The sequence below is a fragment of the Furipterus horrens genome, unplaced genomic scaffold, assembly GCF_987537825.1.
Source record: "Furipterus horrens unplaced genomic scaffold, mFurHor1.1.pri manual_scaffold_3, whole genome shotgun sequence".
NCBI classification, from domain to species: domain Eukaryota; kingdom Metazoa; phylum Chordata; class Mammalia; order Chiroptera; family Furipteridae; genus Furipterus; species Furipterus horrens.
Window position 1 is genome coordinate 146,712,322 of NW_028327173.1, and position 14,307 is coordinate 146,726,628.

At 40.9% G+C, this 14,307-nt stretch overlaps 1 protein-coding gene across 2 annotated transcripts; it reads right to left on the reverse strand.

The window, feature by feature from the left end:
• Window positions 1-5,344: 5,344 nt before the first annotated feature.
• Window positions 5,345-13,700, reverse strand: GPR176 (G protein-coupled receptor 176). Of its 2 annotated transcripts, none has more exons than XM_090271956.1 (2): window positions 13,456-13,700; window positions 5,345-8,538 (listed from the first exon to the last, which is right to left on the reverse strand). In XM_090271956.1, exons 1-2 carry the CDS (start codon window positions 13,698-13,700, stop codon window positions 7,416-7,418), a joined length of 1,368 nt encoding a protein of 455 aa, XP_090128082.1. In that variant the 3' UTR covers window positions 5,345-7,415. The 2 variants fall into 2 exon arrangements, with proteins under 2 accessions (XP_090128082.1, XP_090128081.1); XM_090271955.1 differs by lacking the exon at window positions 13,456-13,700 and adding an exon at window positions 9,128-9,243.
• Window positions 13,701-14,307: the final 607 nt, after the last annotated feature.

Consider the following 14,307-nt stretch of genomic DNA (forward strand, 5'->3'; position numbering starts at 1 on the left):
GCTGGTCATTCTGTAGTCCTCAAAGGGATCTATCCCAGCTCCTGGCATAGATCCTGATTAGTGGAAACTAATCAGTGCATGGTATTCCCCTGGTGACTCTTATGGAGGTAGGTATGTCTTCTGAGTTGATTTATCATATCGAAGGAAGGATTTATATTCCATGAATGATTCAGCAGTGCAGTACTCCTGCTAGATATGAATGAGGAAGCATGTAGATGAGAATTGTTCTACTGGTCACCTTATGTGTAAAACATAATGACATTACGTTCAATAGACTTCTCTGATGTCTTGGAATTGTGGCTGAACTCTTGTGACTGAGAACAAGAGGTATTTAAAATCCTCACCTTTATATGATTAAGAAGCAGCAGAATGAGCTCTGATCACTCGACCTTTCCCCTGTCCCCCACACACATTAAGAGACAGAGACAGAGACAGAGAACAGAATTAAAGAGGATTGTCTAGCACATCTTTTTGGTGGAAAATGTAAGCCTGGCCTTCTTTTCTTCAGCTGGATCCGTGCTCAGAGTGTGAACTTGCTGATCTGTTCTCTGTGGATTTTGAAGTGTGGGAAAGAAATTGAAAGAGCTGGAAGGCCAAAGACAGGAGGAATTCTGCACATCCATCATTTGGCATAGTGAAAATAAGTGATTTTCCTCAGTGTCAAGTAGGCACCACAGAAGTTTTACCTGAAAGATGATCACTGACCAATCTGGAAGGAGGCTGCGGGTAGATGCTGAAGGGGGTTGAAAGTGGTCACACCAGTGCTGTATCTCTCACTAGAGAAGTATACAGTGAGGGCCACATGCCAGTCTTCTAGAGATCCTCTATATGTACCTAATGAGAGGGCAATGGGTGCACCATTGAAGTAGAAGATATTTTATCTTTTCTCCCAGTCTTCCTTCCAACTCCCATGGAAGAGGAAACAGTGATGTAGAAATGGAAATGATGCTTGTCCTTCCCATGGTCAGTTGCTTGGGCTACAAGTCAAGCTTGAGTTGGGAGAAAGGAAGAACATTATTAGGAATCATAGTGAAGCTATAAACTGTACAAGACTTTTTCACATTTAAAAGTGGCCAGAAAGTGATAGAATGTGCCTGGGCAGTAAATACAATCTATCAACAATTGAATCAAAGAAACAAAATAAATGAACAAGCAGAACAGAAACAGACTCATAAATACAGATAACATTGTGATGGGAGGGGGATTAAGGGGGTGAGTAAAAATGGTGAAGCTATTAAGAAATACAAATAGTCATGGGGATATAAAGTGCAGCATAGGGAATATAGTCAATACTATTCTAGCCCTGGCTGATGTGGTTTCATGGATTGAGCACCAACCTGCAAACTGAAAGGTCACTAGTTCGACCCTAGTCGGGGCACATGCCTGGGTTGCAGGCCAGGTCCCCAATTGGGGGTGCATGAGAGGCAACCGATCAATGTATCTCTGGTGCATTAATGTTTCTCTCCCTCTCTTTCTCCCTCCTTTCGCCTCTCTCTAAAAAAGTCAATATATAAAATCTTTTAAAAATACTATTGTAATAATTATGTATGGTGTTAGATGGGTATGAGATTTATTAGGATGAGCACTTAGTAAATTATATAATGTCTAATCACTGAGGTGTAGACCTGAAACTGGTATAATATTGTATGTCAGCTATAATTGAAAAAGAAAAAAGTTATAAAATTAAGTAAAAACAGCAAAATAAATAAAACTGACTAGAGTCCTAGTATTATCTTTCAGATCTGGGTTTTGGGAAAAAGGTATACCTCTAATCATTGTCCTTTTAAAATATCATACACTTGGATTAGATTCTCCTCTGAGAGAAACAACCCACAGACAGAAGGCCAGAGTTTAGTTCTATATGAACCTTACAATAGTATAATATAAAACCTGTTTAGACCACATTTCTTCCATGAAAAAAAAAATGCAACAGGCAATAAGAATTTTGCTAGGGGAAAGGCAAAATGAACTATAAAATTTTTTGTAAGCATGTATTTGTATGTAGAATAATAATAATAGGCTAGAGAAGCATAAAATTTCAGAGTTGAAAGGGGGTTTAAAGCCTAATTCCCCAGTGTTTGAATACAAACTAATTGCTTCGATTCAAAAACTCAGTGTGAATATTTATTATTATTATTATTATTATTATTACAGCTCAGTTTTCATTTTGAGATAATGGGATAACAGAAATAATCTCAGACATTCAAGGTATCCCTTCGCTCTCACATTATACCATGGTGTTGTGATGCATGCATGTGGAAACGTTATGTCCTCGGTATCATCGCCTACATGGTCATCTCTTGCCCCATTTGATCCAGCAATCCATCCTTCCTGTCCATCTGAACCTTTGGGCTTGAAGCTTTCCTTTTCTTTCAAGACACTCATGAAATGCCTTTGAGCCAGCCTATGAGGTCCTGGATGCCTGAACTCACTGCCAGACTTAACAGTGGGGCTCCACAAGCTGGAAAACAGGGCATACACAGGTTCCCTTTGCAATTAAACAAGTCTTTATTTTGCTGTATCCCTGGGAGGTGTTAGGGCCCCTTTATCCAGAAGGTACAGATGTCTGTACTCTTATCAGTTACCTCTGGCTTCTCATCTCTCAACTATCCTCAATTCCAGGGAAGTTTTTCGAAGGGGAGATGGTCCCAACCTCCTCAAACCATCTCAAACCTTTGGCTAACACGAGGTTTCTCAGCCTTGGTACTATTGATATTTTGGACCAGATAATTCTTAGTTGTGGAGGACTGCTCTGCATTGTAGGATGTTAAGCAGCATCCCTGGGCTTTACACACTAGATGCCAGTAGCATCCTCCAACTTTTGACAGTCATTACCAAATATCCACTGGGCTTACTCCAAGAGTCCCAGTTGCTCTCCTAAGACGCAAGCTTTGATACACAACCGGAAAGACTCACAAGCTATTTGCTTTCCTTGAGACAATGAATAACTTCCCCTACCCCTTCCCTGAGGTAATGCATGTGAATGTGAACGACAAGGCAAAGGAGGGAAGCAAAATGAGATGCATCAGGGAATATGGTTAATATTTCAAAGGCATTATCCCATATATGTTGTATTTTCTCACCTGTTGCCTTAAAATATACACCACATCATTCCAGTACCTCCTTTGTGTGTGTACTACCTTTTGTATATACACTGCAATGAATAAGCATATAGAAAGAAATTTAAGAGGCAGAGGTTTAATCACCAAATTCTGATCAATATACAAAAAGATTCTTCACACCCAACACATACGCCTAGAAACCTGTAGAAGTTTATGTAAAACAATCCTGGAGTTTAGTTTCAGTTCTACAAAGGGGTCCATGCCTTTATTCTGCATAGTTACCAACTTAACACCTTGAAACAAATGGAGGAAAAAAAAAAAACTAGTTGGATCTGAGGCTAAGTGAAGAGTAGGTATTTTAGCTTCTAAAACCTCATGTGTGGACAATCTTAGATCACTTCAATTTCTTTTAAAAGCCTCAAGCTCACACCAACAGGCTTTTGATGCTGCCCTGAGCATTAGTACTGATTTCAATTCCTGTTTTATTCATATATTCTCAGGTCATTAACCATGAATCATTTTTCTTTTAGCTACAGAACTCTCCAATAGCACAAGAGATTGATATAAACCTGCTAAATGTTTACAACTATTTGGGGGAAATTAATCACTTTGTTATAATGTCATTTACATGTTATGTTGTTACATTGGTAGACTACAATATATGAAAGCATTAACCCTTCCCTTCCACCAAAATTCGGCCTAAAATAAGCTTTTTTCCTGAGCACCTCAACCCCAGCACAAAGCAACAGCCGTGTGCATGACAAGCCACCCTGCCCTGGTGCAGGGCTGCCAAGAGCTCCAAACTCCCAGAACTGAAATGGAGCAGCCATTCCCCTCTCTAGTCAAACTTGTGCCTGACCTCCAGATGTTATTTTGCACACCAAGTGATTAACTTAAGAATTCCATTTCCATGGATGGGGCCACTTTGATTTGTATATCTGCCCTTAGTTACTTCACTTGCCTATTACATTGCCAATACAGTAAATTATGCTCACTCATATTCACAGTCTGCCTTACAAGTTTACAGCAAACTTGAACATTCTTTTAACATTTTCCCCCATTTTTCTTCAAATTGAGAATTGTTTGGTTAAGAAATATTCTGGCTAACAGTCTGCTTATTCTTCAGTGATTCAAACAATCCTTTGGCACGGTGTACTGCCTCAAATTATCATCATTATAAATATTAATACTGGGATGACTGGTGGAAACACCAGCTTAACATAATTTTATGCAAAACATTCCAAAGAAGCCCCTAACCACTTTTTTTAAAAAACGCCATATATAAACACTACCACTGAAAGAGCTTTACTCTGCGCCAGGCATCAAATTAAAACAGATCATCCCATTTGATCGTCACAATTGTCCCATGAGGGATATTATTGTCTCACTTGGACTCCCCTGAAAACAGAGCTTGAGACAAAGGCTTTATGTGGTACTGTTTGGGGGAGGTGATCCCTGAAGGTATGAATGAAGGCTAGAGAAACCGAGACAGGGAAGAAAAAGGAAGTCAATAAAAGGATTCATTCTTGAGACACCATTGTGGGCAACAAGGACTTAATTCTGCTTGACCTCTTGAGATGTGGACAAGTGCCTCGCACAGAAGGGAGGGACATTTATCCACTGGTTCCCATGCCCCACTGATCAAGGGTTACTCAGGAACTAGGGAACTCTCACAGGGCAGAAAGCAGAGAAGCCAGGCCTTGAGTGCTCTCAGGGAAGACAGTGGATGTAGCCAGCAATGGCCCACTGAGGACATGGCTCAAATCAGAGGTGACATATGTGAGCTGGAGCAGAAGACTTCTGACACAATAATTATCCTCCCAATTTACAGAGAGGAGACCAAGATATCCAGAGGTTACCTCACCTGCTCAAGGTCATAAGATTTGTCAGTGGTAGAACCAGGTCTCAAACATGGGCCATTGGGCCTCAGAGCCCATGGTCCTAACCATGTGCTATCCACCCCACCACATGAGGCGGGATAATGGCTGCACGCCATTCTCCCCTGGAGAGGGAGCAGTCTTCCTGCCAATTCAATTTGGAACCTATGTTTGTGACATTCATTTATACATTGCATTTTCTCTTTTGGGAATTCATTTTTTAATTTGAAACAATATAAGAAAATGCTGTTGCAATGCTACATCTGTATTTATGGGGGAAATGGATACCATTCATTTGAAATCATGTAGGAAGACAGGGATTCAAATAGTATATACCACTTGAGGAAAAAGAAAAAACAAAAAACACAGAGCTCATACAATCTTTTTTGAGTTCAGAAACTGCTTTTCAATTTTTTATTAAAATTAATTCTTCAAAGAGTATAGAAATATAGCTGGCAATGACTGCTAGAAGTCAATCATCTGCTTCAAACATACAGAAGAAATACCTACCAAATTCTACCTCATCAGAATTTATTAAGTTGTACATACATATTATCAGAACAACACCAAAGTGGCTACATTTGACAGATTCTCCTAAAGCAGACAGTTTTCTGACAGATTATGTTCCCCCTTGAGGAAAGGTGTAACAATTGTGAAGGTTTTGAAAGATGAGCTTGAAGGGCCCCATGTTAACTAGCAGGGCAAGAAGCTGGAGGTGGCATGCACAAAGGGCCTAGGAGGCAAGAGGCACCTGGGGAGTGGGTGGCAGCCCCCGGTTTCTGCTGTGAGCACACAATGCTTTGAGGAGACAAAACACACAGAGGAAGGACTTTGGGTTCACATTCAGGAATTACAGGACATCACACCCTGGAGAAGACAGGAAAAGGAGATGCCAATCACACAGTCTGAGCTTCCTCCAAAGGACGAGGGCCAGTGTGGTTAAAGGAAAGGATACGTGAGGACCATGCCTTCGGGGTGTGGAAGTGTGCGGTAAGAAGGCCTTACTTCCCTTCAAGCTTGCGCAAGGCACTGGATGGGCTCCCTTACTTACTATTAACAAAAACAAAACACCCTAGTGAGAAGAGCAGCGCTGGCACTTGATTTGCATTCAGTAAGAGTAAAGTGTCATCTATGGTTTGAATTCAGCCTGGTGAAATACACAGAGTGGCCTTGAATTGTCAGGGCCCCCATGGTCTAGTCACTTGAGGACACTGTCCTCCCTCTTCTACCCACTCTGGCTCTGGCTAAAACTTCCCTGAGAAAGAGGAAGTAGAGAGCTCACCTGGGCTACGTGTTGCTTTAGCATTTTACGATAAATTCTTTCCCCGTGTTCTCCTTCATGTCCAAAATGAAGGGAGAACCACAGTTCCACAGACTGAAAATGAGACTGGCCAGCCTGTGTGTGGAGTCCTCCTCAGAAGAGAGCCATTTCTGTCAGCCTTTTCCCACTCTTTGGGGCAGACTCACCTTTCCTAATCAAGCAGTTTTAGCTTGATGTTCTCAGGAGACCCACTTTACACTAACTTTGCATTTTGAAATTACTCTGAATTCCAAAAGTTTGCATGAGATCATTTTTTTCAATATACTTTACTCCTAATGACTGCTACCTAGCACCTTTTAGGTGAGATCAAGAGAAAAGACTAGTGTGGACATTTCAGTCTTTCCTTTCCACCTCTAAGTTCCTCTCTCATTTGCTGAAAAAACATAATTTAAGGGGGAAAGACATAGTAAAGAGCTTGCAGTGTTTTCCAGCCAAAACTGCAGACATGTCTCTCTGAGGCCTTAGGGATGCCCAGAGAATGTCAGGATCATTAAGGATAGTATGTCTCCCTTACCACTAGGCACATTATTGCCATGCCTGTCAAATGGGGGCAGAAGAGCCATTCCTTAGCCATACCTCAGTGAAAGGATGACCAGCATCAGGAGAAACTGCCAGACATGTGAAAAAGTATCAAATGCCAAACCCCTATCTTCCCTAAAGATACAGGCCAGTGCTAAACATTTTTAATATATTTGTCATATTAGGTCCATCAAATAGGCATTTTCTTTGTGGCCACACCACTCCGCAGTTATCTTGGGCTTCCTTTGGAGTGGCCCTGTTCCCTTTAAGCTCATGGATGCTATTTTCTCTGTGTATTTTCTCCTGGACCCAGAGAAATGAGGATCCCCAGAAAATACATATGGGGTACCAATACCAACCCCAAGACCCAATCCACAATGCCCAGCTTTTGTCTCCACAGAGAAGAACATGGGCTTTACTAAGGACATGGACCACTGAGATAAATATATATACTCCCTCAATAAAGAAGGCATTTGATTTTGTGTAGATTTCCCTCTCATTCAGAAGCATTTGGCCCAGACAGGAAGAGTCAACCCATCTGGGTTACAATGAGATCATAACAAATCACAGGGCCAGAGTGAAGGGCCAGCCAGAGTGGGGAAGCTACCTGCCACTTCCAGGGATTTTCAATCCTTCCTAGGAATCTACCTTTGGGAAAATGCTCACTTTATTGTTTCTGCTCATTTTCCGCTCCACCCTGCCTACCTTGGGCATCTTTGTCTGGATCAGCTCCTCTGGGGTGTTACCCAAGGGCGGAAGCAGCCGCTTTTTGCTGTTTCGGGTCTCTGAGAGCCACTGGGGAGGCAACTCAAAAGGACCAAAACCAAAATGCAGGGAATACTTGCCAGGAAATGTCTCAGGTTCCACAGGGGCTGCTTGTGCCACCTGGGATACAGAGTCCACTGTGCCCGGGGGTGGCACAGGGGGTACAAACAGTGGTTGGTGCTCTCCCTCCAGGCAGGTGCTAAGTATTTCCTTGGCCTGGAGGTCAGCAGAGCCAGTATACTTGGCTTCACTCTCTTCTTCATCCTCCGTGGGCTTAAAGATCTGCTGCTGCCCGATGTGGAACATCTCCAGGAGCTGGCTTCCTGAGCGCACGCTGGGCTCCAGGCTGGCATCAGCCAGCACACCCCCTGTACTCACCACATTACGGCGACTGTACCGGTGGTGCAACTGTACGAGAGTCCCTACCAAACACTTGCGAACAGATTTGTTCACAGTAAGAAAGAGCACAGGATTCGCTAGCAGAGAGACTTTGGGCAGCCAGATGGCAGTGAGCAGCAAGAAGACGGAAGTGTCAGGGACATTGAGCACAGTCTGGTAGACGACCAGGGTAGCATAGGGCACACTGCATAAGATGAAGACCATCACCATTGAGAGCAGGGTGGCGTGCAGCTCGGCCTCCCGCTGAGAGGCATAGGGGATAGAGATGGTGTTCTGCGGGGTCCGCAGGGCTGCTATGATGACCTTCTTCTTCTGGCTGGCACTCAGGGCCCGTCGAATCAGTATCAAGAAGAGGAAGACTAGAGCCACAGGGACAATGACCGTGGTGATGTTATAGATCAGAACATACACCAGGTGACCCAAGGAGTTGCTCCAAACTTCGGTGCAGGTTGACATGGCATAGATGTCTGCCACATTGGTCATAGCAAACACTGGAACACTGGCCACCACTGCATGGGCCCAGATGTACATCACCAGTTCACGGGACTTGGCATCAGATATTTTTCTCTCCAGCGGATAGAGAACTGAGTAGTACCTGCAAAATGCACATGCAAAATTCATTTCACAGGAAAAGATACCCTTTAAATTAGTAGAATCTATATTACCAAAAGTAGGAGAGACCGGAGAAAGGTCAGGTTGTTTTATTCTGCCTAAGAAAGAGGGAACCACTGGGGGAATTAGGTAGCCAGACCTTAAGTTTTGAGGACTTTGCTGTACAATTCATAACTGGCTTTATAATTATTGCCTCCAGGATTAAATCCCAAAGAGTGCTCTCAATATAAAAGATGTCTTTATCTGCTGTAAAGACATCTCTATTTTTCAATTTAATGGAAATTTGTAGAAAATTTTCACATGGGCTATAGAAGATTTAGGGAAAATTCCAAAGCCACTAAGAGAAAGAAATTTACCCGCACACATTTCCAAAGCAGTATATGTATGGATATATTAACTTTACAGCTGCTCAAGGCAGAACCCAATACGAAGGAGAGACTCTGACAAAGCCCTTCCACAAAATCTACTGACAAAAATTATGCCTGATCACCCTGGCCGGTGTGGCTCAGTTGGTTGGAGCATCGTCCCATAACTGAAAGATTGCGGGTTCGATTCCCGGTCAGGGCACATACCTAGGTCGCGGGTTCGAGCCCGGGTCCCCCATCCCCCTTCCACGTCTGGATGCCACCATCCCGGGTCCAGGCGTGTATGGGAGGCAATCAATTGATGCTTCTCTCTCACATCAATGTTTTTCTCTCTCCCTCTCTCTCTGAAAGTAATAAAAAAAAATTGTCTTTGGGTGAGGATGAAAAATAATGTTTCTAATTATGCCTGCTCAATAGTTATTGTTCCAATGGTAATCATTTAGTAACCTTAGAGCAATTAATAGCTCTAAAATGCCTGCATAATAAAACTTTTTCTCCTTCAAGCTTAACCTGATTATTCTATAACCACCTAAACAGAATTCCAAAAGCCCTTGTTTCCCTATCAGCAATGATTTGGTGGAAATGAGTAGTTCTTCAGACCCTCGGGCCACATCTGTCATGAAAGGGCTGCCACTAGCCATCAGAGAGATGGTGATTATCAGAAATTAGCTCTGCCCACTTCACTGCAGTGAGTTAATGTTGGAGTCACCTTACAACCTATTAACATTCATTCACAAGGATTTCTGAGCACCACCTATGTGCCAGGCACTGCACAAAGAAGAAAAGGCATACAGGAATGTTTCTGAAGTTAATGGAGAAAAAGGCATGCAAACAAACAATTATAAATGAGGAGATGATGGCTCTACTAGAGTATGCACAAAGAAGGTATGAGAAAGGGAGCACCTGGGAAAATGTCAGCAGAAGGTGGCAGTGTGGTGGAGTCTGGCAGGGGACAAGCTGGGGGAGAGAATGTTCCAGCTGAGGGAGACATGATGCAAACACAAGACCATGGATGATCAGAGGTATATGGAGCACGATGTGTTCTAGATCTTCCTGGGTAGGGGAAAAGGGAGAAAAAATGAGTAAGTTACGCATGCTCTCAATTTTATTTCTCTGAATATAGATAAAGCTTTCTAACCACAGCTCTATATATCCAATGTGATAACCTGGCACCCACAAATGAATACATGTTCAGGAGTCCACTGTCTCTGATTCCTATTTGTCAATTGGCAGATAATAAACCCAGGCTTCCAGGCATTTTTGCTTCTGTTATATATTGGTAAATAGACTGCAACACAGGCTCACTATAAATAATTCTGTTAGTGTGTACATCTCTAGAAATTAATGCAGGAAGTCTAGGGCCTCCCAATTAACTTGCTGACTCAGTGCCATGAAACAAATATCTGAAAAAGAAAAAGTGAGAGAAAGGACTGTCTTCCCTTCATCTTCATGCACACCATACTTACACTTAGGGGTAATTTGTATCTCTGAATAGTAGAATAGGCCCCTACCGGCCTTATTTTTCTACTAAAAGGACTTGTTTATCCTTAAAACAATACTAATGGCAAATATACAGTAGATTTCCTGATGGAAAGAAAATAAGGATTTCTTATTGTTAGCACATTTTCCCCTCTAAGACCTAGGGTCTAGAAATAACTCACTGTTATTATTCCATTGATCCCAGGTATAATAGAAAAGTGGTCAAAATAATATGTTCCCACTCTTGTTGAACCCTACTCTTAAAAACTTTAAGGATTCATATCAGTATTATTCACAATAGCCAAAAAATGGAAACAACCCAACTGTCCATCAGCTAGTGAGTGGATAAACAAAATACGGTATAGCCATATACAGTAGTCCCTCTCTATCTATATTGTGGCTTCACTGTATTGCGGGATTTTAAAAAATATTATATTTAATTATTTATCGTGGACTTTTTGCTATATTGCAGGATTTTGCAGTACTGTATACGTATGTTGTTAAAGTTATGTAGGTTTAAGAGTAGAATAAATGTAAGGTTCCTACTTCACGGGGGTGGGGGGGTTAGAATGTAATATCCACGATGTGAGGGAATACAGTAATGAACTATTATTTAGCAATAAAAAAGAATGAAGTAAGTTAAGAGAGTAGATCCTAAGAGTTCTCATTACAAAAAAAAAATTCCTTTTTCTTGTATCTATATGAGATGATGGATGTTAACTAAACTTATTATGGCAATCATTTCACAATGTATGTAAGTCCTTTATGCTATAGACCTTAATCTTATACAGGGCTGTATGTCAATTTTATCTCAATAAAACTAGAAGAAAAAAAGGAATAAAGTACTGATACATGCTACAACATAAATGAGCCTTGAAAACATTATGCTGAGTTAAAGAAGCTGGACATAAAAGAACACATATTATATGATTTCACTTACATGAAATGTCCAAAAAGGGCAAATATGCAGAGACAGAAAGTAGATTAGTGGTTGCCTAGGTCTGGAGGTGGGACTGGAGAGTGAGTGTAATGTAATGATAAGGAGGCTTCCTTTCAGGGCAATAAATTGGTTCTAAAGTTCAACTGTGGTGATGGCTACACAACTCTATAAAGATATTAAAATTCATTGACTTCTACACTTAAAATGGGTGAATTTTGTGATACATAAATTATATCTCAATAAAATGTTTTTTTAAAACTTTCAGAAAAGAAACACCTACAATGTGGACTGAAGACTTAAGACTCACTGAACAGGTAGTACAAGGGGCAGCTGAAAGGACACCTTGCTACAAACACAGGGTGGTTCAACACAAAATTCCTTAGGGCACCCACCAGAATGTAATTTGACTTTTCACTCTGACTTTTCATTGTTACATTCCAGTGCTGTGCAATGGCTTGTTCCAGGCATTCAAAGGCCTCTTGTGGAATATGGAAGAGACATGCAGTTACTGTAAAGCAGTCATGCAAACTGGTATCACATGGTGCACATTCAGCTGGCTGAAGGGATTTGAGTGGTCCACATGATATCCTTGAATGCAGATTAATTGAAAACATTTAAAAATGATAGAATTCTAGATTCCTGATTTCTCTTCTAAGAAAAGAGAGTCCTGCCCACTAAATCTCGTAGCCACAAAGCAACTATGAGCTGCATCTGCCAAGTGACTGACCCAAGTGAATATGAATACATACACACCCAAGCCTGGCCTGTGTCACTTGCACTTGTCACCTGCCTAGTCTGCCCCTGTGGATAGTGAGTTTCTAGTGAGAAAATTCCAAAGAGCTAGAGTGGCTCATAGCAAGATCTGATGATAAAATGATTGCAGACAATATACCTAAGGAAGAATGTGCCAATCAGAAGCAAAGCCTACAGAAATAGAGGCAAATATCAGTGCAACCTATCCAAGCACAGGCCACAAACAATTCATGTAATTCTCCTTACTGCTGAGGAAACTGAGGCTCAAAAAGGTGAAGCTACTTTGCCCAAAGCCACCCACTCAGAAAGCAATGTAGGTAGACTTCTAGCTCCCGAGACCCACCTCTTAAGCCAACAACTTCTACTATGCAAGGGCTTTAAGCAGCTAATGAAATCAGGGTTGCAGGCCTGAGAGGCCAAAGCGACTCCACAAACTAGTCCCACAATCCATACCCTCACAGCTCATTAAAGTATTATGTATGTTTTGAATGGACAGAGTTTAAAAGTTGCAAAATCATCTAAAATGCAGTTAAATTTATCATGGGGTATAAAGTCAGAAGAACCAGCATTAGCCCTTCAGCAACTTTTCCTCTCCACAAATCTTGAAATCAAAAGTACTTGTGAACACAAAAATACTTTTCATTTCTTGTTTGCTTATTTAATTCTATTCTCTAAAGTGTATTATCTCAAATGTATTCAGGACATGCTGGCAACAAAGGGAAAAGGCAGGAAACTGTTGATTACTGGGATCTTTACACTTCACTTTGATATATTTGATCAAATCACGTATGATGGAAGTAGCTAAGATATAAGATTCATTTCCAAATAAACATCCTCTTAAAGAGGATGGGAAGAGAAAACAGCCATCACAATATAAGGCCTTGGAAATAAATCCTCCAAAGGAATTCTTGTATTATCTGGCCAGGTTCAACTGGATTATCTAATCATGTGTTAAATAACCATTGAATTGTTCTCTTGTTCTTCCAGAAATGTTTTCATCCTACATCAAAAAGCCCTATTATGGAGTTATCAATCAGATGAGCCAATCTACTACAAATTGCAACACAAATACCACCAATTCCAACCAAGTTGAAACTGCACAGTGATCCAGTAGCTCTGCCCCAGCATCCTCCTGATGTGACCCCTAGTGTCACATCTCTTCCAATGGCCCTATTTTCTGTAGCTGCTGTTAAATTAACCTATCCTTTGCGATGCATCTGTTCTGGCAATTCATTCTCTTTCTGTTGACCACAAGCTGACTAAAAAGTGGAATAATGACTATTTCCCATTTGCTTGGTGTTGCTAATATTTCAATGTACTTAAAAAAAGAAAAGAAACTGAGCCCCTGGCTGCTTGCTCTTACCTGTCCAAGGCAATGGCAGGGAAGCTAAGGATAGTCACAGAGCAGAAGACTTTGTGCAAAAATTTGACGACCTTGCAGAAGAGCATGGTGTAGATCCACCAGCAACAGTGAGGACTGGTGCTGAGAATGATGTCGAAGGGCACACAGACCAAGCTGGCACAAATTCCCGAGCAGGCCAGGTTTTTAATGAACCTGTTGGTGACAGATTTGAACACGGTTGTGCGGCAAGTTGACCATAACACCATGAAGTTTCCTGGCCAGATATGCAAAATAAATAAATAAAAATAAATTTTAAATAAAAAGAAAGAGGACAAAAAAGAAGATACAGGTTAAAAAAGATTGAAAAACTACATTTCAGAGTTGATTTCAAAGGATTTAATTTAAATACATATTATATTGTCCATTTATGTGAAATTATTAAATCACCTATGTACATCTCAAAAAGTCTAGAAGAATTTTTAGTGTTAAGTTTTGTTACTTAATTTAGGCATATCCTGTTGTTGCCCTTCATAGCTCTTATTGTAATTATAATTTGTTTACTAGTGTTATGATGCCAATTCAGTCTCTGTGTATAAACAATTTGTTAGGTATTACTTAATCTCAGGCAGTTTACTCTCACCAAGTTTGCAAATGACTTCCACATCGCCAAACTCTGCAACAGAAATAAGGATGCAAGCCACAAGTGTGATTTTAAATTTTCCAGTAGCCATATTTTTTTTAATAAAAAAGAGCTGAAATTTTAAGTGGATTTTATTTAACCCAAATCCCAAATATTATCATTTCAACATATAATCACTACTTTAAAAAGTAGTTATGAAATACTTTTCATTCTTGTTTTTGTACTCAGTCTTT